This window comes from Delphinapterus leucas, chromosome 16 (assembly GCF_059928025.1).
Source record: "Delphinapterus leucas isolate spDelLeu-1000000601 "Yukka" chromosome 16, BTC_Dleu_Yukka2, whole genome shotgun sequence".
NCBI lineage: Eukaryota > Metazoa > Chordata > Mammalia > Artiodactyla > Monodontidae > Delphinapterus > Delphinapterus leucas.
Genome location: NC_143144.1, coordinates 68224896 through 68248495, shown reverse-complemented (window position 1 = coordinate 68248495; position 23600 = coordinate 68224896). Strand labels below are relative to the sequence as shown.

The 23600-nt window shown below is 39.7% G+C and overlaps 2 protein-coding genes across 4 annotated transcripts in view; both read right to left on the bottom strand.

Annotated features, from left to right (window-relative positions):
- The window catches only part of PDCD4 (programmed cell death 4), a 29903-nt gene extending 13970 nt beyond the window's left edge, over positions 1 to 15933 (bottom strand). The window contains exons 1-5 of one of the 3 annotated variants that reach the window (XM_022568796.3): positions 15792 to 15933; positions 9221 to 9327; positions 4354 to 4614; positions 2666 to 2760; positions 1477 to 1590 (exon numbers count right to left, since the gene is read on the bottom strand). In XM_022568796.3, the coding sequence (XP_022424504.1) occupies positions 1477 to 1590; positions 2666 to 2760; positions 4354 to 4614; positions 9221 to 9263 (513 nt within the window). In that variant the 5' untranslated portion in view covers positions 9264 to 9327; positions 15792 to 15933. Of the gene's footprint in view, positions 1 to 1476; positions 1591 to 2665; positions 2761 to 4353; positions 4657 to 9220; positions 9328 to 15791 lie in introns of all 3 variants that reach the window. The other 2 variants (XM_089898168.1, XM_022568795.3) reach the window with 2 other exon arrangements.
- A 4314-nt stretch (positions 15934 to 20247) lies between these two features.
- RBM20 (RNA binding motif protein 20) overlaps positions 20248 to 23600 on the bottom strand; it is an 89462-nt gene continuing 86109 nt past the window's right edge. Inside the window, exon 14 of the mRNA XM_030759263.2 lies at positions 20248 to 23276. The gene's annotated coding sequence lies outside the window, so the exon portion shown is untranslated. The remainder of the gene's footprint in view (positions 23277 to 23600) is intronic.

The window sequence follows — 23600 nt, the reverse complement described above, 5'->3', positions numbered from 1 at the left end:
AGAGGAGTGCCCAGGTTGGAAGTGGAAAATAGGCAGTATGACCACAGAGACTAACTTGTAACTCAGTTACTTAAAGTAACGACTACTAACGAGGACACCGGTTAGGTAAGCTGAACAAATACTTGGTTTTATTCCTACAAAACCTCAAAGCTATCAAACCTCATATTATCAGACAAACCAAGAAAACCCAGTCTAGGGGCTGCCCGGGTGGCGCAGTGGTTGAGAGTCCGCCTGCCGATGCAGGGGACACAGGTTCGTGCCCCGGTCCAGGAAGATCCCACATGCCGCGGAGCGGCTGGGCCCGTGAGCCATGGCCGCTGAGCCTGTGCGTCCGGAGCTTGTGCTCCGCAACGGGAGAGGCCACAACAGTGAGAGGCCCGCGTACCACAAAAAAAAAAAGAAAACCCAGTCTGAATTAAAAGAATCTAAATTATAAAAATCTTCTATGGAGATGCAATTTTATTACTTTAAGTCAGTAATACTAAACTACTGAACTAGACCAATAATTAAAAATTTTACCCTTTTAGATTTACTTTACAAACAATTCGTAACACAGTAAATGTTCCCATACAAATTATGCTTCAAAAACACATCTGTGGGGCTTCCCTGGTGGTGCAGTGGTTAAGAATCCACCTGCCAATGCAGGGGACATGGGTTCGAGCCCTGGTCCAGGAAGATCCCACATGCCACGGAGCAACTAAGCCCATGTGCCACAACTACTGAGCCTGTGCTCTAGAGCCCGCGAACCATAACTACTGAAGCCCGTGTGCCACAACTACTGAAGCCCACGTGCCACAACTACTGAAGCCCACATGCCTTGAGCCTGTGCTCCACAACAAGAGAAGCCACCACAATGAGAAGCTCGCACACCACAACAAAGAGTAGACCCCGCTCACCACAACTAGAGAAAGCCCGCACACAGCAACCAAGACCCAAGCAGACAAAAATTAAATTAATTAATTAAATAAATAAATTTAAAACAAAAAACCACCACACATTTGTTCTCTTGATTTCTGTATGCATTCTTTTCCAAACTTTTGTATCTGTGTTCTTTTCTGGACAGAGTACAAAGATAAATTTTATTCTAGTCCTAAGCATTGAAATGAATGTCAAAAAAATGGAACTGAGGCATTTTTAATGAGATCCCTAAGGACATTTTAGAAGGTCCATAAATGCCTTGAAATTGTTAATTATATTTTATAAACTATCAATTATAAAAATGCTATAATTATAAAAATTATTGTGTTGTGCCATTTTTCAGAGAAGAAAATGGCACAAAGCCCTCATCTGATCCCAAATAGGTAAGAAGTGGTCTAAATAAAATTTTAGTCCATTTCTTAGTTAGAAATTCATTTATGCATAAGAAAATGCTTAAACTTTTTCAGTGATCCAAGATCATTCTGAATACGATGTTTTGCTTTTAACAGTGTCTGCTCTCCTATATTAAATAAATTATACTTTCAACTTTAAACCTACCGCAACTTCATTAGTATCTCCGTGCTCAAAATATTCCTGTATGATTGGTGTTAAAGTCTTCTCAAATGCCGTTTCATCCAAAGGCAAAACTACAGTTTCATAAACACAGTTTTCCTGGAAAGGGAAGCAGCAGAAAGTTATAAATTAAAGAACAAAATATTCAGATGAACTGAAACTGTTTCACAATTTTATACTCCAACTGGTTAGTAATACCCATTCAGGGCAAGAAAAAGAGATGCTACATGCTTTGATCACTTATATAATATAAAAACAGAATCTATGTCACTGTTCTTTTATAAAATCTGAATACAATAAACCAACATACAGATTAAAACCACTAACTACAGCAAATATATGACTTGCTTCTGATCCCCCATATCTTGTTAATTTTTTTTCTCTCTCCCACAAAACCAATACCTCAGTGACCAAAAAGCTTTAAGCTTCCTATCACACCTAGTATTTTCATTAAAACTGCACTTAAAAAAAACCAAAACAGCAGGAGCCAAAGCCTTCATGATTAGTATTATAATAAAAAAGCCCTTATAACAAAAATCAATGTTGTAGTGACAAAAAAATCTCTTAAGGAAAAAGCATTATTCAACTGAAATTTCAAAAAGAATAAGATGTCCAATAATCTTCTATCCCCCTTCTCTGCAAAAAAAGCCCTGAAATGTTTATATGCAACTTGTGACTGGCTTCAGTCTAACAACATACTTTCAAGTCTTTCAAGACTATATATTAAAATTAGAACATTTAGCAAAGATTTTATAGTACTTGAATCCTACTGGTTTTAAAATATATTTTTCATGTTCCCTTAGAAATATTTCCATGTCTACTTATTAAATTCAGAAACCAAGTGCAAATTATTCATACATTACTATCAGTTAACTTGGTTTTCTAATCCAAAATTAACCTGACAGTCTGAAAGGACTGAATATATATATGATTTAGATATACATACTAATGTGTGTAATATGTGTACACACATATATACACACTCATATACATATCAGATAATCACACAAATTATAATCACACATTATAAAATTATATATATATATGATTTGAATGGTATAGAGTATACATATAGAATACATGATTTGACAAATATATGAGCATACTACAAACATGAGGTCAAAAAGTTTATAAGTATTTTAAGTATATATTACAGAAAGTAAAACACTTCTACCTGGTCATCATCATAGTTAGGATCTTTCACATCTACCTCCTCCACATCATATACCTGTCCAGGTGTACCCCAGACACCTTTGCCTCCAGCACCACCTGAAAAAGTTTAGAACTGAGAAAGGAGAGCGCATAATGTCCATAGTTCATAAATTTTAATTGAAATCTGAAATAATTCTAGATGTTCAGGTGTTAATTCAATAGCAGTTTAAAAAACTGTATTTTAATTTCTATGCTAGTGATTTTGCCAGTTGAGAATTATGTTAAGCCTCTTTTTATTCAGATCACTGATTTTTCAGTAATGATTAGATATTACATAGTTTATAACCTATTTCCAGAAAAACAAGTTGAAATAGCCTACAAAGTTAAAACTAAAAAGGCAGATGCTTTAAAATAAAAGCAAAAACAAACAAACAAACAAACCAAAAAAATCAGAAAAATAGCTGTAGTGGTGACCTCAAGGCAAGTGATACTGCAGTGGAGCTCTAAATTCTATCTGACATATCTTGGGAACAGCAACAACAAAAAAGAAATATGCTGAGCCAGAAAGATGTGGCATGGAAAATGCCACAAGGGACAAATTATTCAAAAAAGAAGTACACTGACCACCATCAAATGTTTTAAAGTCAAATACTCTTTAGATATAAAAAGAAACAAATACTTCACGACTAGAAATATGTTACAAATAACTAATGCTATTGAAGCATTAACAGAACTAATCATCATTTCTACTTCTCTACATACAAATTCACCAGCAGAGGTTTAATAATTCCAACTTTCAAAGTTGCTTTACTAAATAAACGTATTGAAATGTTTTTATAAGCTCAGTATATTGCATTATTTTTAAAGAACTTGTACAGTATCACCAGTTTTGGGGGGGGAGGTTTTTATTTTACACATAGAGTATAATTCTTGCCACCAGAGCGAAACAGAATCTGATAACTAGGTTTCATTTTGACCCAGCCAATGGTTGCAGAGTCATTCAACAAAAATAACAATTTCTGACAGGGCACAAAAACATTTTACAAGTATCCTAGGCCATAATTTGAAGCTCCCACCATTTAGAAGTTGGTGAAATCTCCAAATTGCATCAAAATTCTACGACAGACAGAGGCTGACAGACCCCTCATTCAACAAATATTTAAGTACCCAGATTGCTAGTCACTACTCCAGGCACTGGAGATACAGCAGTGAAACAAGACCATTCCACTCCAGTACCTAAAACAAACAGACCTGAAAAGAACTCAGAACCAGATCTACAAAATTATCAAAATTCTGACCCAGATATTACCAGTCAAATTATATTTATCATGTATTCTTAACAATGGACATAACTAATTAGATTCATTAGATAATAGACATGATGAATTTCTGACCCTACTTCTTTCAAGCAGAATTAGAGAATACATGCACAATTCTTAACTGTGAAGAACACTGGTGTGTATTTTGCTGGAAATATGAGATAAAGTACTGCTCAAGAAAACTAATCTACTCAAACAAGAAAAAAAGGTTCAACTTAAAAGAAAAAGTGGTATGGTCCTCAGATTATTACTATGTAAAAACATATACAAGCCATAAAACTTTAACATTATCACTGTTTAAATTTCTCTCATTCTTAGAACAAGGAAACTGTAGTATAATAATCAGATAATATTTTTTCCATTTGTGTCTTTGGACGTGGTATATACTAACCTTTCTTTGGTAGTCCCCTTCCTTTCCCAGATCTGGATCGCCTATCTAGCAACCTTCCCTTTGGACTGGTTGGTACAGTTACTCCACTTCTAAGGCCTTCACTTCCGTTATCACTGACGGAATCGCCTCTGCCGGAGTCCCGGGACGAGTTTTTCCGTAGCCGCCTTTTCACCTTGGCATTAATTCTAGCTTCATTAATGGAGGATGCCGAAATCCAATTTCCATTTATCTCATTCTTTATTTCCTCAGTCCCAGCATTTTCTTCATCACCAGAAAAGAGAGAGTCACTTAAATTATCAGGCTCTTAAAAAGAAAATGAAGGAAAAGAATTCTAAGTATTTTAACCATCTACTGCTATACCAGTTATAGTCATAAGTTATACTAAGTTGAATCACATGAAATTATCATTTTTGTAGGTGACAGTCACATATTGGCAATTTCATATGGCTCAGTCCAATACATGACGACAAACTAGTAGTACTTTTCACATTACCATGCCAAATGAACTAAGGCACTGAATGTTAATGAAAAATTTTACTGAAAGCATGTTATTTCATGTGTTTACATCATAAAACCTACGTTAATATAAACACCAAATACAGTACAAAACCTTTGAGACTTTTATGAGCTAAGACAGTCAAGCAATTGGAGATAGTAAGAAAAGACTAAGGATCTTTAGGGAAGGTAGATAAACTAATATTTACAGAATGCCTATTTACCAGGCACTAGGCTGGGCACTTTGTCATTTATCCACAAGTTTGAGAGCTATTTACTACATTTATACAGATAAGAAAACTAAGGCTAAGACTGTTTAAATAACTTGCCAAATATCTCATAATTAACTGTGGACACTTAGAAAATAGTACTAGTCCAAAGAGCATGAAAGGCATTTAGCAAATATGTGATCATATACGATTACTGTGCCAAACTGCTGATGCTTCACTGCTTTCAAAGAAAGCCATCATCTCAAAGTTCTAATTCATCTCTCCAAACCTGACTCACACTACTTACCATTCTCTGAAAATCTTCCAGACTGTGTAAGATTTGTACATTATCCCCTGAAAGACAGCAACATTAGGAGTTCCCAGAGGTCCTCCATTTAGAATGTCATCCTCACTGCTCTTTTCAGTTACCAAAATCCTTGAGGATATACAGCTGGAGTCTTACTTCCTCCATGAAAACTTTCCTAACAATTCTAGCCACAATAACACTCATACACTGCTCATTTACCACATCATGGAAATCACTTTATTTCTTTTTATATGTCATTGCTTTTCCAAATAAGTCATAAGCCTCAAAAGAGGAACCATGCCTATACTGTAGTTTTTGTATCCTCAGCACCTAGCAGAGTATCCTTTATACCATCAACTCCAATGTCAATGGAGATCAAATGACATGGAGACACTGGGCATTACTCCAAAAACTTTTTAAGTCAGAAAGCTACTGAATTAGTTATCCCTGGGCCCAAGTTTTGTTCATTATGGCTCACTCAACTCAGAGCTGAATCCCTCAAATGTTTTTAAATATTCCTAATAATTAGGATGTGTCAAGTCTATATGCATGGGTTTTAACATGTTTTTTTTAAAGTAATATGTAGAAACTAAAAATTTTTTAAATCAACCTATAAAAAGAAGCACAGATGTGTTAAAATCTTTACAATTCTTGACAAAAAGTATGAAAGTTAGTAACAAACCCTGTGGTAATCAAAAAACAAAATATTAAGTAGAGCCAAATTACTTTGGCAGTCTCATAAGTAGTCTGCTGCCTTCAGTCTTCAAACCATTCTCCAGACTGCATGGAGACTGATTTCTCCCACTGAAAACCCTAGGTATTCCTATTGGGTCGAAATGAAGTGTAAACTCATTACATTGCAATGTTAGGTCCTTCATGATCTTGCCCCAATCACTAGAATAGCTGCTGACCACTCCCACATTCAAATGGTCAGAGCTGAGATTTGATACCGTAGGTAGATGATGGGGGAATTAGTTTGTCAGAGGAATACAGGATATATTAGAAAAAAAGAGAAATTATAAAATGAGAAACCAGCTAAGAAAATGTTGCAGTATTCAGTCACAAACTAACTGGAAAGGGCAAGGTTAATAACTTTGGGGTAAATAAGAAAGTGACACTTTCAAAGAAAAAATAAAGGGCTTTCAAAGAGAATAAAGAATAAAACAGTGTTTAAAAAATTTTTAGACTAGGAAAGGAAGCCAGTGTTAGGAGGGTCAGTTTGAGACATCATCATAACTAAACTACTATGACTAGTAGTAACAGCAGTAGCAGTAGTCATAATAGTCGTATTACTTCTTCTATCATTACCATCAGTACTGTTACCTACTGTATCAGGTTCCAAGCACTTTACATACATGGTCTATAATCCTCACAAAGCTCTATAATGAAGCTGTTTATCCTCATTTTTCAGAGAGAAGATGTTTCATAGAAAAGTTATATATCTAAAAAGGACTGTGGCCAGGATTCAAACCCACATTTGAAACTTAGACGACTATAACTATAGAAAATACAAAGCTAGAGTACAGCAGAGTGGTAACAGCTAAAGAAACAGGCAACAAGGGAATGAATACAAAGAGAGAAAAGAAGAAGAGGAAAGGGAAGGAAAGACCAGAGATCAGACAAATCAAATGGCATTTCATGTAAGAGTGGATGACTGAAGAAAACATTAAACATCTACCTCTAACATATTGCTTTCATTATTCTACAGTTAAGGTAAGCTGCCACAACTAATCCAGAAGATAAAGGCCTCTCTTAGAATGCTTTAAAATGTCCCTCAGAGTACTAAAGTATTCAAGCAATCATATTTCCTACACTTGAGTTTCTTCTCTTCAACTATTTTAATATCCTTTCAAATACACATTTATGTATCTACAACAGCAGACACATCTAGGTATATTTTATATATTAGGTCTTATAATTTTTAACCCATGTTTGTATCAATTGCTCTTTTATATTTTGCTATTCATACTCACCTAAGTTTTGGGGTTCCATAACCACCACTGATCTGACTTTAAGAAGACCAAAATTTAAAAGATAAAAACCCTGAGTACAGAATCTGGTGACTTCTTTTCTACTGTGTACTAATTCCCTCTTTCTGAATTCTCTGATATCTCAATAACCGACCCAACTTATATTGCACCACAGTACCAGATGATCACATTTTCAATTACTGGTCCACTGAGTTACATAACTATAATTAACAATATTAGCTCATTTTCATTTGTGACATACATAATATGTGCTATGGGCATGACACACATGCACGGTATCTCACTTAATCCTAACAATAAACCTATAAAGAGGGTATTTATAATCCCAGCTTTATACATGAAGAACTGAAGGTCAAAGCAAATAACCCACTTTCCCCAAGTAACAGAGATGGTAAAAGTAGAAGTTGGAATTAGTACACTAGTCTGTCTGACTTGGACTATTTGTTACAGGAAGCATTTACTGCAAAGAAGGTCTGCCTTAGGCTCATCGAAGTACTGAAGTATTTAAGGAAGTACTCAGCAGAGGCATCAAGAACAAGATTAAAACAAGGACTTGTTATAGTTAGAAAACAAAAAGTATAAAACTTAGAGCTGTGCCATCTAATAGAAATATAATGCAAGCCAAATACGTAATTTTAAATTTCTCAGTATTCATATTAAAAACTAAAAAGAAACAAGTAAAATTTATTTTAATATATTTTATTTAATCTAATAGATCCATTATATCAACTCAACATGTAACCAATAGAAAAAATTACTGAGGATTTCATCTCTTTCTTTCATACCAAGTCTCTTGAAATCTGGTATGTATTTTGTACCTACAATACATCCCAATTCAGGTAAGTCACATTTCAAGTGCTCAACAGCCATATGTGACTACTGGCTATACCAGACAGTGCAGAGAAGAAACAATTACCTATCTGTGAAATATATTCTTACATTTTATTATTACCATTCTCACCTCAATGAAGCAGGGACATGATACCAATTTGTAATCCTAAAAAACAAGTACTCATACAGCTATTGTATATAAAGCAGCACCAAAATAATCATTAATTATTGTAATTTTTTCAACTATAATTTTCTAGTACACTTTAAATCAGGTTCGTAAATACAAAATAGCAAAGAAGTTTCAACTTCAAAGTATGCATTCAGATCAAAGAAAACTATGTAACTGGACACAACAGTGAATTAAAGTCACTGAAAAAATGAAGCTGTAGTATTAAAAAATGAAATACGTTAAACATATTTACAGAGATTTTTTCAATATTAATCATCAAGCAAAGAATTATCTAAAGTGTACCAACATGAAAAGTTCTCACTCTTGAGACTATTTCAAAATCCTAATTAACTCTCTACAAAGATTATTCTGAAAACTATATATACATCTTCAGTGATCTGAAGTTATTTAGCTTTTGGACATATTCCACAAAACCGTTTTTATGATAATAATGTACTACTAAAGCATTATGGAAAATCAGGGAAAATACACAGTTAATTTGTAATATACAGATTATTAGTTAGGAAAGATATCAAAGATACCAATAGTTTATATTATAAAGACCACTAACTAGCTCATGTGAGAACAGTAATGAGCAGGTTCACTGTTCTTCTCCTCTTCTACACCATATAGTTTATTATGAACAGTGGAGAATAAACGTATGAAATGTGAAAGGACAGGCAGAAAAATACAACATGTGATGAATTTCATAAAAATAAGAATCACAAACTTGATTTTTAAAATATGACCTGTTTTCTTATAGCATGAGTAAGATGGTTTTTAAAGTAAAGAAGTTTTCATAAAATTTGGTATGGCCTGAAACTTGCTCACAATACAGTCAAGGTTCCTTCAAGATATTATTTACCTGTAGGGTTTACATTCAGTATCTGCTCGTTTTCTACATCCATCGTTCCTTAATTTCACTTGCACTGATTAAATTACCAAATGGAACTCTTCCTCTGGGATGTATTTCTTTAAAAAGAAAAAAAAAAAGCTTCAACATCTTCCAAACCAATATAATTAACGTAAATTCAATTTACTTACTCAGACTGTTAAAAAAAAAAATCACCACATAATTCCATTTTTTTTAAAGCATTCACTCTACTTTCAAAGAGCTTCCCCTAATTAACATTTGGTTTCAATCTTCTTGATAAGTTTATCTGTGTCAAAAAAAAAAAAAAAGCCTGTATTGCTGAATGTGCCAAAGCAGCCCTTTAACTTGGAATTAAAAGATGTGTTTGCTACCATACAACCCAGCAATCCCACTACTGGGCATATACCCTGAGAAAACCATAATTCAAAAAGAGTCATATACCACAGTGTTCATTGCAGCTCTATTTACAATAGCCAGGACATGGAAGCAACCTAAGTGTCCATCGACAGATGAATGGATAAAGAAGATGTGGCACATATATACAATGGAATATTATTCAGCCATAAAAAGAAACGAAATTGAGCTGTTTGTAATGAGGTGGATAGACCTAGACTCTGTCATACAGAGTGAAGTAAGTCAGAAAGAGAAAGACAAATACCATACGCTAACACATATATATGGAATTTAAGAAAAAAAATGTCATGAAGAACCTAGGGGTAAGACAGGAATAAAGACACAGACCTACTGGAGAACTGACTTCAGGATATGGGGAGGGGGAAGGGTGAGCTATGACAAAGCGAGAGAGAGGCATGGACATATATACACTACCAAACGTAAGGTAGATAGCTAGTGGGAAGCAGCTGCATAGCACAGGGATATCAGCTCGGTGCTTTGTGACCACCTGGAGGGGTGGGATAGGGATGGTGGGAGGGAGGGAGATGCAAGAGGGAAGAGATATGGGAACATATGTATAACTGATTCACTTTGTTATAAAGCAGAAACTGACACACCATTGTAAAGCAATTATACCCCAATAAAGATGTTAAAAATAAAATAAAATAAAATGAGAAAAAAGGAAAAAAAAAAGCTTCAACGTCTTCCAAACCAATATAATTAACATAAATTTAATTTACTTACTCAGACTGTTAAAAAAAAAATCACCACATAATTCCATTTTTTTAAAGTGTTCACTTTACTTTCAAAGAGCTTTCCCTAATTAACATTTGGTTTCAATCTTCTTGATAAGTTTATCTGTGTCAAAAAAAAAAAAAAAAGCCTGTATTTCTGAATGTGCCAAAGCACCCCTTTAACTTGGAATTAAAAGATGTGTTTGTTACCATACGACCCAGCAATCCCACTACTGGGCATATACCCTGAGAAAACCATAATTCAAAAAGAGTCATATACCACAGTGTTCATTGCAGCTCTACTTACAATAGCCAGGACATGGAAGCAACCTAAGTGTCCACTGACAGATGAATGGATAAAGAAGATGTGGCACATATATACAATGAAATATTACTCAGCCATAGAAAGAAACAAAACTGAGTTATTCGTACTGAGGTGGATGGACCTAGAGTCTGTCACACAGAGAGAAGTCAGAAAGAGAAAGACAAATACCATATGCTAACACATATATATGGAATCTAAAAAAAAAAAAAAGGTTCTGACGAACCTAGGAGCTGGACAGGAATAAAGGCAAAGATGTAGAGAATGGACTTGAGGACACGGGGAGGCGGAAGGGTAAGCTGGAACGAAGTGAGAGAGTGGCATGGACATATACACACTACCAAATGTAAAACAGATAGCTAGTGGGAAGCAGCCGCATAGCACAGGGAGATCAGCTCGGTGCTTTGTGACCACCTAGAGGGGTGGGATAGGGAGGGTGGGAGGGAGACGCAAGAGGAAGGAGATATGGGGATATATGTATATGTATAGCTGATTCACTTTGTTATAAAGCAGAAACTAACACACCATTGTAAAGCAATTATACTCCAATAAAGATGTTAAAAAGAAAAAGATATGTTTGCTATACATGCTTATTTCAAGTTAAAGGAATATATACACATTCCAAATTTTTTAGGAATACCAGGCCTCATAATTAATCTGCTATACATAGATATTGATTAGTTCGTTACCAATGAACTCTAAGAACTAGTACTCTAACATGCAAACAACACGGTTTTGGTTAAAAAAAAAGACATGATTGACTTATTTTTCACACTAAAACATATCTGAAGGCAGATAAATCTGCCATTTCATCACGTAGGCATCTGTAATTACTGTCCTAAGACTGAGATCAGGAGAAATTTTTTAACATCTTTATTGGAGTATAATTGTTTTACAATCGTGTGTCAGTTTCTGCTTTATAACAAAGTGAATCAGCTATACATATATCTCCATATGTCCTCCCTCCTGCATCTCCCTCCCACCCTCCCTTATCCCACCCCTCTAGGTGGTCACAAAGCACCAAGCTCATCTCCCTGTGCTATGCAGCTGCTTCCCACTAGCTATCTGTTTTACATTTAGTAGTGTATATATGTTCATGACACTCTCTCACTTTGTCCCAACTTACCCTTCCCCCTCCCCGTGTGTCCTCAAGTCCATTCTCTATGTCTGCGTCTTTATTCCTGTCCTGCCCCTAGGTTCTTCAGAACCTTTTTTTTTTTTTTAGATTCCATATATATGTGTCAGCATACGGTATTTGTTTTTCTCTTTCTGACTTACTTCACTCTGTATGACAGATTCTAGGTGCATCCACCTCGCTACAAATAACTCAATTTTGTTTCTTTTTATGGCTGAGTAATATTCCACCATATATATATGCCACATCTTCTTTATCCATTCATCTGTCAATGGACACTTAGGTTGCTTCCATGTCCTGACTGTTGTAAATAGAGCTGCAGTGAACATTGTGGTACATGACTCTTTTTGAATTATGGTTTTCTCAGGGTATATGCTCAGTAGTGGGATTGCTGGGTCCTATGGTAGTTCTATTTTTAGTTTTTTAAGGAACCTCCATACTGTTCTCCAAAATGGCTGTATCAATTTACATTCCCACCAACAGTGCAAGAGGGCTCCCTTTGGGAGAAATTTTTTAAATCAGCATTTTCTATAATGAGAGAATTACTTTTATAATCTGAAAAAACCATTCTTTTTTTTTTTTTTTAAATCTTACCTATTTAAGAAAGGAATAAGTACAATGATATTAGCATCTCTATATTTTAGACCTTGGTTTCAAAATGGCTTAAAAATTATTAATGCTGGAAGGTTCTGGTTGATGAAATCAGTTACCTTTTATTTAGACAATTAGTGATAAAAATCAACTGTTATTTGTAAAAAAAAAAACACTATCAAAATATATTTTCATAAAAACTATGACCAGAAGATTTAACCAAATGCGATTTCAGAATCTCTCTGGAAATATTTTTTAAATAGTGGTTTAGAGTACTTAAGTATTTAACTGTTTAAGAATTTATCTGTTTAGGTAACATAGGTTAGATGTAAGTCCTTCCAGCCATTTATAATCATTTCCCCAACAGTGTGACCTTTTTTTAAGATATAAAGTGCACAAATTAATAAGAATGACTAATAAACTAATTACAAAAAAGCATTTAGTTTTTATATAACATAACCTACTGTTAGTTGTCATTTTAGAAAGACGATATGATGCCTCCTGAAACTCAAAGGGAAAACTGACTTTTAAATTCCTCAATATATACCATTCTAACATCTTACAAGTTTTACAGCCCTTTTCTCCAGAAAACTTCTCCTTTCTCCTACCAACTTCAGATTTAGGGGAAAAAAAATGAACCTCAGAAATAAGTACATAGAGATAATGGACATATATACACTACCAAACGTAAGGTAGATAGCTTAGTGGGAAGCAGTTGCATATCACAGGGAGATCAGCTCGGTGGTTTGTGACCGCCTGGAGGGGTGGGATAGGGAGGGTGGGAGGGAGGGAGACGCAAGAGAGAAGAGATATGGGAACATATGTATATGTATAACTGATTCACTTAGTTATAAAGCAGAAACTGACACACCATTGTAAAGCAATTATACCCCAATAAAGATGTTAAAAATAAAAAAAAAGATATATATACAAAAATAGTTTGCAAACATAAACATTTAGTATCCTCCAGGACTGAAAATGCCTTATCTGTTTCATTTCAGTATATGAATTACATGCTATAGGAAAGTGAAAATGTCACATGATACGTGTGTGAGATTTTTAAACTGGAGTTACATTTTAAAAAATCATTTTCATTCTTGATACAAATATAATCTTCAAGAGAATACTTTGTGCAGAACCTAGCTAATAAAGAAATGATTATAACTAATGTTTTAAAAGCCCTTTATAATTCAAAAAGAATTTTACATGCATTATTTCATGTACCTCTCAGAACAATCTTGAGGTAGGAACTCCACTTTGCATACAACTAAACAGATTCAGAGAAGGTAGATCACTAATCTCTCCAAAGAGAGATAGCTGCTCACTGGAAGAACCAGGATTAGAACCCAGACATTCTAAATCCACTACTGTTTGCACAAGTTCAACGCAAGACTTTAATATCCCACAGGAAGACTCTTTTCTAGGGTTAACAGAGAGAAGCTTACTAAAACACAGACCCCTACTGTTATAACAAATTTTTAAATACTGCTTTTCAAACACTAAAAATAATACCTAAACTATTACACAAACGACAGGCAAAGAAAACTATCAGGTAATTGACTACGAATAACTTACCAGGTTTGTTTTTATTAAATAATTATAACAACAAGAAAAAGTCCTGTCTGGGTCTTTTGGCAATGATAACACATTCAAGAACTCAGGCACACTTGATAGCAACACAGGTGTTTTAAAAGAGTTTACAGAAAGATAAAGATGTGCTCCCTGTTTTTACTCTCTTCAAAGTAATGACGGTTTCCAGTTACTTAACAATCCTTAAAATTTCTGCCCCAAACTTAAATGTAAAGCAAAAAATCTGAACTCCACATCCTTCATACTAAACCATAAAATTAATTTTCAGTAAGAAAACAAAACTGTAAGTTAGACAAAAGGCTGAAATTAAACATTGTTTTCATTTCTCCAATGTGTTTCACAGAAACATACAATCAGAAGTATTCAATTGCCAAGACATTTACTAAAAGAGTCTGGCTTTCCCACCTCACCTCCCCCCAAAAATCTATTTCCTGAAATATACCTCATAAACCACTTCGACATTTTTTTGGAGTCAAATTTAGGCCATATATTAACTACCACTTGTATTCATTCCAGGGCTACAATCACAGCTAACTAGCCATTTAAAACAAAATGAGCTAAAAGCATTCGACCACAATGATGCAAAAATAAGCAGGAAAGAAAAATAATATCATTTATTTTTGCACTCCTAGCAACCATGTTTCCTTTCTCATTACTACAACAGAAAAACCAATCAAAATATAACTCAAAGACGCTTGCTGAGATATTAAGGAGTTTAATAAACCTGGAATAAAGTAAAGTTAAGGGCATAAATACCAATAATTTACAACACATCTGCAGTGGTCCTTTTTTTAAAAAAAAGTGAATGGTGGTTCCTAAAAAGCCTTACATTAGCAAGAATGCCAAAATTCTAAAATTTAACAGTGAAAATGCAACAAAAACACAGGCGGTGACTTTTTTTTCCCCCAGAGGAAGGTGCATTTTTAATCATTTTAATCATCTGTAGATATCACACAGTTGCTAGCTACGCGGTCAGTTCTCACTAGGGCGTAGGGAGACAGGCGATTTTGACGTCTGCAGTTTTGAAGCTCTTGGAAAAACAAACACCCTCCCCTTGCACACTGCAGCACCAAACTGACAAATGCAGCCTATACAGCAAGCGTTTCACAGAAGGGGGCTCCCTTCCTGCCTTTGTTTTCTCCTGGAAATTTCATTTAAACTAAACAAGCGACCCTTTACCCGACCGGGGTGGGGGGTGGGGGGGGCTCTGCGAAGTACGTGCAGGGCCCGGTCAGCGGGCACGTGTCCGCCTCCCAGAAGCCACTCCCGCCGCGCAGGCCGGGACTCTCGCAGCACCCATTCAAGGCCGACCCCCGGGGGATGCTGGACCGGGGCGGCCGGAGGGCCGGGTCTGGGAAGACGGGCCGGGGGCCTCGAGGCCAGGGGGCGGGGAAGGCGCAAACCTTCCTCACAGGATTTCAGTCAGGCCAGAAACTCGCCTCCAGACGCCCACCCCCAAAGGAAAATGAAAACTCGGCCTTCTGGAGGACGAGGAGCCCCTCGCCGGCGAGCGCCCCGCGCGCCCCTCTAAGCCCGGAAGGGGTCCGGGAGGCGGCGGGCCCGCGCCGCCACGCTCTGGGCCCAGGCCTCCTCAGCCCGGGGCGTTGGGGAGGGCGCGGCTGGGCCTGCCGAGCTCCAAGGAGGCAGCGGACCCCTCCCCGCCGGCTCGGACCAGACCTGGCCGCGGCCTCCACGCCCCCTCCCCCTCCCAACGAGCGGCTGCCTCCGAGAAGAGGCAGGGGCTGCGGGAGAGGTCGCAGTCGTCCCAAGCGCGTGAGCCGCGCCGCCGCTACTGACCCCTCAGGCCGCCGCCGCTCGTCCACGTCCCTGGTCCGCCGGCCCCGACACAGCACCTCAACCCCTGGCAGCCGCCTCGAAGCGTCTCGGGCCAGTTTCGCTCTGTTTTTGTTTTGTTCTACCCAGTAACACGGAGGCGACAGGTCAGCGTTTATTGGCCGAGGTGAAGAGCTCTTCTGGCCAATCGTGGCGGTAGAGCGGGAGTTGCGGAGGGAATGGGAGGGAAGTGAAACGTGGAAAGCTGGGCAAGGGCGCGGGAGGGCGCATGCGCGTCGGGCTCCGGGGCCTGGCTGGAGCGGGAGCAAGAGCGGGGAGGAAAGCAGGAGTGGGGGGAGGCTGGGAGGTGCGGCGGGATGGAAGTGTGGGAGAATCGGGCTGCGGAATAGGCTGAAGCCGCTCACCCATTCTCCTCACAGGCCGGTCAGAAACTCGGCGGAAGCAAAGGCTTTGGGCTTCCTGAGGGGCCCTGCCTCAATTTCCCGACACTCCTCAAGGGGATACCCTTAACCCCTACATTTCCTTCTCCCGCTGGCCCCTGCTCTCTCCTTAGCTCCTACTGTGTGCAAACCCCATGCTAAGAAGATTTGCGAATGTGCTCGGCCCTTTGAGGTTGAAATCACTCCCATTTCATAGATGAGGAAACAGACTCAAAAACTCTTTGAAGTCCCGTTTCTAAGTATGCCTAATCGGGTCGCTGGGGTTCAAACTCACACACGTATATGGAATCTAAAAAAAAAAAAAAAAAATGGTTCTGAAGAACCTAGGGGCAGGACAGGAATAAAGACGCAGATGTAGAGAATGGACTTGAGAACACGGGGAGAGGGAAGGGTAAGCTGGAACGAAGTGAGAGAGTGGCATGGGCAAATATACACTACCAAATGTAAAATAGCTAGCTAGTGGGAAGCAGCCGCATTGCACAGGGAGATCAGCTCCGTGCTTTGTGACCACCTGGGGGGGTGGGATAGGGAGGGTGGGATAGGGAGGGTGGGAGGGAGACGCAAGAGGGAGGAGATATGGTGATATATGTATGCATATGGCTGATTCATTTTGTTGCGCAGGTGAAACTAGCACAACATTGTTAAGCAATTATACTCCAATAAAGGTGTTAAAAAAAAACATTCCCGGCTCCAAGGTTGAGGTTTTCGGCCATGGCTATAATTTCTTCATTGAACCTTTGGCCTCCCGTGGCTGTTCTCTGCACCTTTTCCTCCTGGCTGCGTTCTCTTTGGCTAGTCTTTTCCTCACATTCTCCCTAGTTTCCCTATTCTCTCTGTCGTCTCAGGAGAGGACTTAGCCAGTATCTCTGGCCAGATTTTCTGATTGTCTGATGTGCAACACCTGAATGGTCAATTAGTCTTTCTGGAACCAAAGTGAGTTCCTTCCCCTGGCTTACCCCTTTCTGCCAGTCATCCTGCCTGGGAATCATCTCTAATGCTATTATTTCCCTACACACACGCAACACACATACACACACACACAACAAAAATCTGTTGCTAGCTTCCCATTGCCTGCTTGGAGCATCACCTCAGCCAGGCATTCAAAGCCCCATGGATGGGCTTCCCTGGTGGCGCAGTAGTTGAGAGTCCGCCTGCCGATGCAGGGACCACGGGTTCGTGACCTGGTCCGGGAAGATCCCACATGCCGCGGAGCGGCTGGGCCCGTGAGCCATGGGCGCTGAGCCTGCGCGTCCGGAGCCTGTGCTCCACAACGGGAGAGGCCACAACAGTGAGAGGCCCGCATACCACAAAAAGAAAAAAAAAAGCCCCATGGTGTGACTTGAAGACTTTCTAGCCATACCTCTCCACACCCCTCCCAGTCTACACACACCCCTCCCAGTTCACACACACCCCGTGACTGCAACCCACTTGGACCACTCACTGTTCCAAATGCTTCCCCACCACTTTGAAACGCCTCTCCTCTTAGCTCTGCTTGATGCAGTCCGATCCATGCCTCATGGGTCTCCCACACAGTCCTCCTTAAGCCTCTTACTTGATATGATCTGCCAGTCTCCTGATTCCTCACAGTATTGGCTTGTTGCACCTCTAGAGGCGCTGATCACATTCTACCTGACATTTTATCTGAGTCCATGTCTCTTCTCCCCCATTAGACTGTCACCTTGTTGACAGCAAGACCTGTGTCTTACTCATCTGTTATTGTTGTAGTGCTTAAGAAGATGTCTTGCACATTTATTGTACCAGTGCAATAAATACAACTTGATCCAGGTTCACAAAGGTTCTCAGCAGTTGATGCTTATCCTCATCTCCTGGCCAGGTGCCTCCTGGCATGGCCAGGTTCTGAATTAGCTTCATGAGTCACTTTTTAAAAGCAAAGCTTCCTGGCCAAATTCAATTTTGTTTTGTTGGTTTTTTCCATCACCTACAACTGTCTCCTTTCCCTTCTCTGTCAGAGCGCCACTATCCTCCACTGATCACTGACTTCTGGCTCCTTTTTTATCCATCCCGTTCTTTCTCCCCGTTTTCCCTTTCTGACTCCTGCTAGATTCTTTCATTTACTCATTTAACACATAACCTATGGCACACACAGGCTGCAATGGGCAGGCACCCCAAGAACGATGAGATAACAAGAGTGGGATAAAATTACCCATTTTTAAAAGCATCTAAAACAACCGCTATCTTTAAGCAAATTACCCCCAAAAGGACCTATTATAAAGTAAAATGTTCACATTCTTTTTACCTATTATCTCAAAGACCACCCATGATGCCTGGCATCCCAGGACCCACCTTAGGGAATGCCCCTCTAGTTGGATGTGATTGACCAGTTTGGACCAGGCAGTCAGGAAATGAGGTTCTAGTCCTAGCTCCCCTCACTAGCTACCGGAAAGAACTTCAGCCCCTCTCAGGACCTCTGTTTTTTCACTAGTAAAATTCAGAAATTGGCTTCTGTTAGTAGTTTCCAGGATGTTTTCCAAAGAACCTGAATTTTGTGGAACTTTAATGGATATCATTTTTTTAAACAGGGGAGAGATTGTTCCATAATTAAATTGACTTGAAAATAAATTGTTTAAACAAAGTTAAAACTGGTTTTCAGTTTTTTGTTTTGTTTTGTTGCCCCAAATCTTCTCAGTATCTTTAATAAGCTGATGTGCCTTGAGAATCTTGAGGGACCAGAGTAGGAAGCTCAGTAGTGTTTCCCCAACTGACTTAAACACAGAACCTAAGTAACAGAATCAGTGTTACTCAGAAACCACTTTGGAAAATACAGATGACAGCCTCTATCACCAACATTCCTGCCAGCTGTTTTGAACACTGGCCACCTGTTCTAAACATTTTAAAAGAATAAGCTGAAAAATGGAAAAGTATCCAAGCGCCAAGAATTTTTGCCCACCAAATCAATCCACAAATATTTGTTGTGTGCCAATTCTGTGAAAAGCACGGAGCTGATCCATGTGTGTTCTTGGCAAAAGGCATTGTGTTCTACCTTAGGGTAGGTGATGCCTGAAGCACAGAGCTGCCCAGGCTTCTGGGCCACAACGTACCTTTTCATTTCACATTATAATTGCTCACAAACTGACTTTTCCATTTCCTAAAACCCTGTGCCTATGGGTTATGTTAATTTAGCTGTCGGATGAGAGAAAAGGAGAGAGCCCTTCCCCCTCTCCAGAATGATGGAATTACTACTTCCATTTCCCTTAAGAATGACCTATTCCAGGAGCTTAGGCCATGAAGGGCCACCGCTGTGGCCCAGGATGAGATAACTGTTCAGAGGTGGCAACAGAAGCTCTGTGCTGTGTGTTCAGATAGACATTATGTACCTCGTCTTCCCCAGACCCCTCAGGTTTAAGCACTGTTGATACCTAGAGGTGCACAAAGAGTGTTTAATCTGTTAGGGTGTATGGAGGCAAGGTGAGGGTAGAGGGTGGTTTCTAGTCTTTGCTTCTTGAGACAAGTTATTGACTATGTCCCTAGCTAGCTGTGTTGCTTTGGGTGTTTCACTTCCCCTCTGGGTTGATCAGATGTCTCTGATTTCTTGCACTGTGGAGTTGGCCCTGCAGGGAGTCTTTAAAGAGCCATTTCACTTCTGACACCCCATGATGCTGGGCAAGGCACTGAGATGGCACCTCTGGGGTCCTGGTAGTGGGGGACAAGAGATGAGAAGGTTTGCTGCTGGTGGCAGGGGAGAATTCTACCAGGTGTGAACAGAGGGACTGTCACTCTCAACCCAGGGGCTTTCTCTGAATGCAAAACTCAGATACTATCACCTCCCTCCATCCCAAAGCCCGGTGTAGGGTTGGGAGTACTAATGAGTTAATGTGGGTAAGTTACTTAGAAATGCACAGATGCTAGGCAAAAGATAAGCACCTCAAATTACTGCTATTGCCTGTGGAACTCTCTAAGCCCTTTTCATTTGTTGGGCAAAACCCCATTTGAGAACATGAGTTTCTTAGCAACCACTGTTTATGCCCGTGAATGAGATCAAGAAGAGGCAAAAAAAAAAAAAAAAAAAAAAAAAAGAGGCCGCCTCTCTCTGGGGACTGAGGGATGCCTTAGCCCACTTGCTTCCGAAGAACTTTCAGATGCTACCGTCACTTACAACAACTTTATTGCTTGAACTGATATCTCGCCTCCTATTCAGTCAAACCAAGGACTGAATTTTAGGAATTCCTTTAAGGCACTGAATTCTTCTTTAGCACAAATGGTAAAAGACATGAAGCATGCTCTGAAGAAAGAGAGAGCTGCATAAAGAATTCTAATAATGATGACAGTAGCTGACATTTGTGTTGTTTTAACACTTACTGAGCACTTTCACATATACTTTCACGCCCTCCCTGTGAAGTGGACAAGCAGATAGCACTCTCTCTGCTTTACAGGTGAGGAAAATGAGACTTGAGTAGATCACTGGTAACCATGGGACTTTTATACTAAAAGGAAATTTGGGGATCTCTAGTCCAAACCCTTCATTTTACAAATGGAGAAACAGAGACCCGGAGAAGTTAAGTGAGTTGCCCAAAGCGATACAGCCAGTTAGTAGCAGAGCCAGAGTGCAAATGAGTTCCCAGTGTCTCAGCCTTGCACAGGCTAGGGAGCATGTTGACAGGAAGAGTCCAGACCTTCTGGCACTCAGGCCTGGCCTGGACTATCTCTGCCACTCAACTTTGAGTCTCTTGGATAAAAGTTAAATATATGAACCCATTTCTTGTCCCCAGAGCCTCCTGCTATCAGATGAGCCCATTTTAAGGAAGCGGGCTTACTGGAAGTGAGGAAGGAGGGGCCGTAGGGCCTGGGAGGCTTTGTATGATGTTCAGAAGCTGTTGATGGGGGCATTTTCAAGTGTCTCTTTCCTAGAGTAAAGAGCATAGAGTAATGTGAAGCACAGCACAAAGAAGTAGATGCAATGTTTAAAAATAGTGTGTACCAAGAAAGGCGAATAAGGTTTTACTTCCCCAATTCAAGTTTTGAGGGCTTTTCTTGGTGCATTCGTCTTTGTGTTCTTCCCCCCACCAAATCACTCCTGCTACCTGAGGGTTTAGAAACAAGCAAAATTAGGGTTGAGAAGCTCCACTAGATCATCTTTTCCCAAAGTCCATAAATTATGACACATCTCCTGTACCTGGCCTGAGTTGTAAGCCTGTGAAAACTCCAGCTCCTCAGAACTGTGCAATCAGGGGACCATTCAGCCCAGTGCTTCCAGCGCTTGCTAAAACTGCCACATCCTGCATTGAATTCATTGTGTTGCGTCTGAGTAGAGAAGAACTCCTCCAGTTGTGTCTCTGGGGCTTTTTCTTTTTCTCTTTTGCATTCTTCTGGAACCCTGGGTCCTCAGCTAGGCTTCACACTTCTCAGAGTTCATTCCCTCTTCTCCAGTGAGCCCTGAGTGCACATAAACTGCCATTACGCCCTCGTCCAGTCTGCATCCGAACAGTGCCTGCTTGCCTCCCAAACGAGGCAGTAGAGCCCAAGGAGCCTGGTGTGAAATGATGTGGACCTTTTTTTTTTTTTCTTTTCTTTGCGGTACGCGGGCCTCTCACCGTTGGGGCCTCTCCCGCTGCGGAGCACAGGCTCCGGACGCACAGGCTCAGCGGCCATGGCTCACGGGCCTAGCCACTCCGCGGCATGTGGGATCTTCCCGGACCGGGGCAAGAACCCGCGTCCCCTGCCTCGGCAGGCGGACTCTCAACCACTGCGCCACCAGGGAAGCCCTGATGTGGACTTTTTACCCTGGGAAATAAGAGTGAGTGGTCATGGGTGGTGATTAAGAGAGGCTGATCTACAAAGAAACACAACCAGGGAAGGCTGGAGGGGGTGGAGAGTGGGCTTAAGAGGTCAATGCTGGACAGAGGGAGACACACAAAGAAAAGGAAGTTAATGAAGGGAACGAATCAAACCTCTATTTATTTTGGGAAAAAAAAGAAAGAAAGTAGTGGAAAGTAAGAAAAGAAAAGGGCTAAGCCAAGACATATATTTCTTTTTATTATTAAATGTTTATAACAAAATGAAGTTAGCCCCATGTAAGGTCAGAGACAGAAGAAGATCCTGGGAGATGGCCTAGTGAGACCAACTTGCTCAGAATACAGATGAAAACACTGAGGCCCAGAAAGCGGAAGAGGTCTGGCTCCAGGCAAGGTACAGACAGCCACAGCACCCCTCCTTGCTATGTGCAGCTTTCCTCTCTCAGTATGGTTCTCTGCAGCGTCTTGGCCTTCAGCCCTCACTCTTCCTCCTTTCTTCCCTTCCTCCCTTTCTCCCTCCTTCTTTCCTCCCTTCCTTCTTTCCTTTCTCCATTCCTTCTTTTCTCTTCTCTCTTTCTTTCTTCCTCCTTCCCTCCGTCTTTCTTTCCCCCTTCCTTCCTCCCTCCCTCTTTTTCTTTCTTTCTTTTTCTTTCTTTCTTCTTTCTTTCTTTCTTTCCTTGCTTTCCTTTCTTTTCCTTTCCTCTCCTCTCCTCTCCTTTCCTCTCCATAAAAGGGCAGCTTCCACAAAGAAAAACCAGGACTGACATTTTAAAGCAGCCTCAGGAAATCCCCGAACTCTACATTTAACACAGTGTGATTGGCAGCTCTCCAGCACAACTGACAAAGCCAGCATCTCAGTAGGAACTAGCAGGCGACAAAGTACAAGAACCAAGAATTCAAAAGAAAGAAAAAAAATAACTTCTGAGGGGGCCACTTAAAATCTTACCACCATTTCTTGTGTTGTGTATGTGTATGTGCACGTGTGTGCGTGTTTTGTTTTTAGAAAGCTCTCTTTGAGGTCAGTGAATCTAGGTCAGTGATTTATTGATGAGCTTCAAAAGGTACAAGAACCTTCTAAAATTTTATGCAAATTTTATTAGGAATATGTATTTTCTGGTCCAAGGAGTCTGTAACTTCTTTTAATAAGACCCCCAAAAGAGTCATATCCCAGAAAAGATCAAGAACTTCTGGAATACAGCATGCTATTATGTTGAGGCTCATCTTCAGAGTGAATGTTCCACCAAGAAATGCCACTGGCTTCTCCTTGGTACGTCAAACCAGGTGCAGAATCAAAATACCTTCAAAGTAACCACAACAAGGAAACAAATCAAAATCAAATTGGTTGTTGAGATAGCAGTGGTCCTAAAAAGAACTGGAATGACATTTTGGGACATCCTAATACTCCAGTCAGGTATGACAGCTACCTTCTATTTTGTTGACTTCCATGGGTCAGTTATATAAACTGAACCTACCATGTATCTTAAACAAAGGATATAGCTCCGATATCCACAAATTTATCTTTTAAAAACTCTTGAACTTACTTAAGAGAGAAGACAATATATGTTGTCTCTCAAAATATGCTCCACAGATGTTCCAGCACAAAAGCTAGGATGAAGTAACTT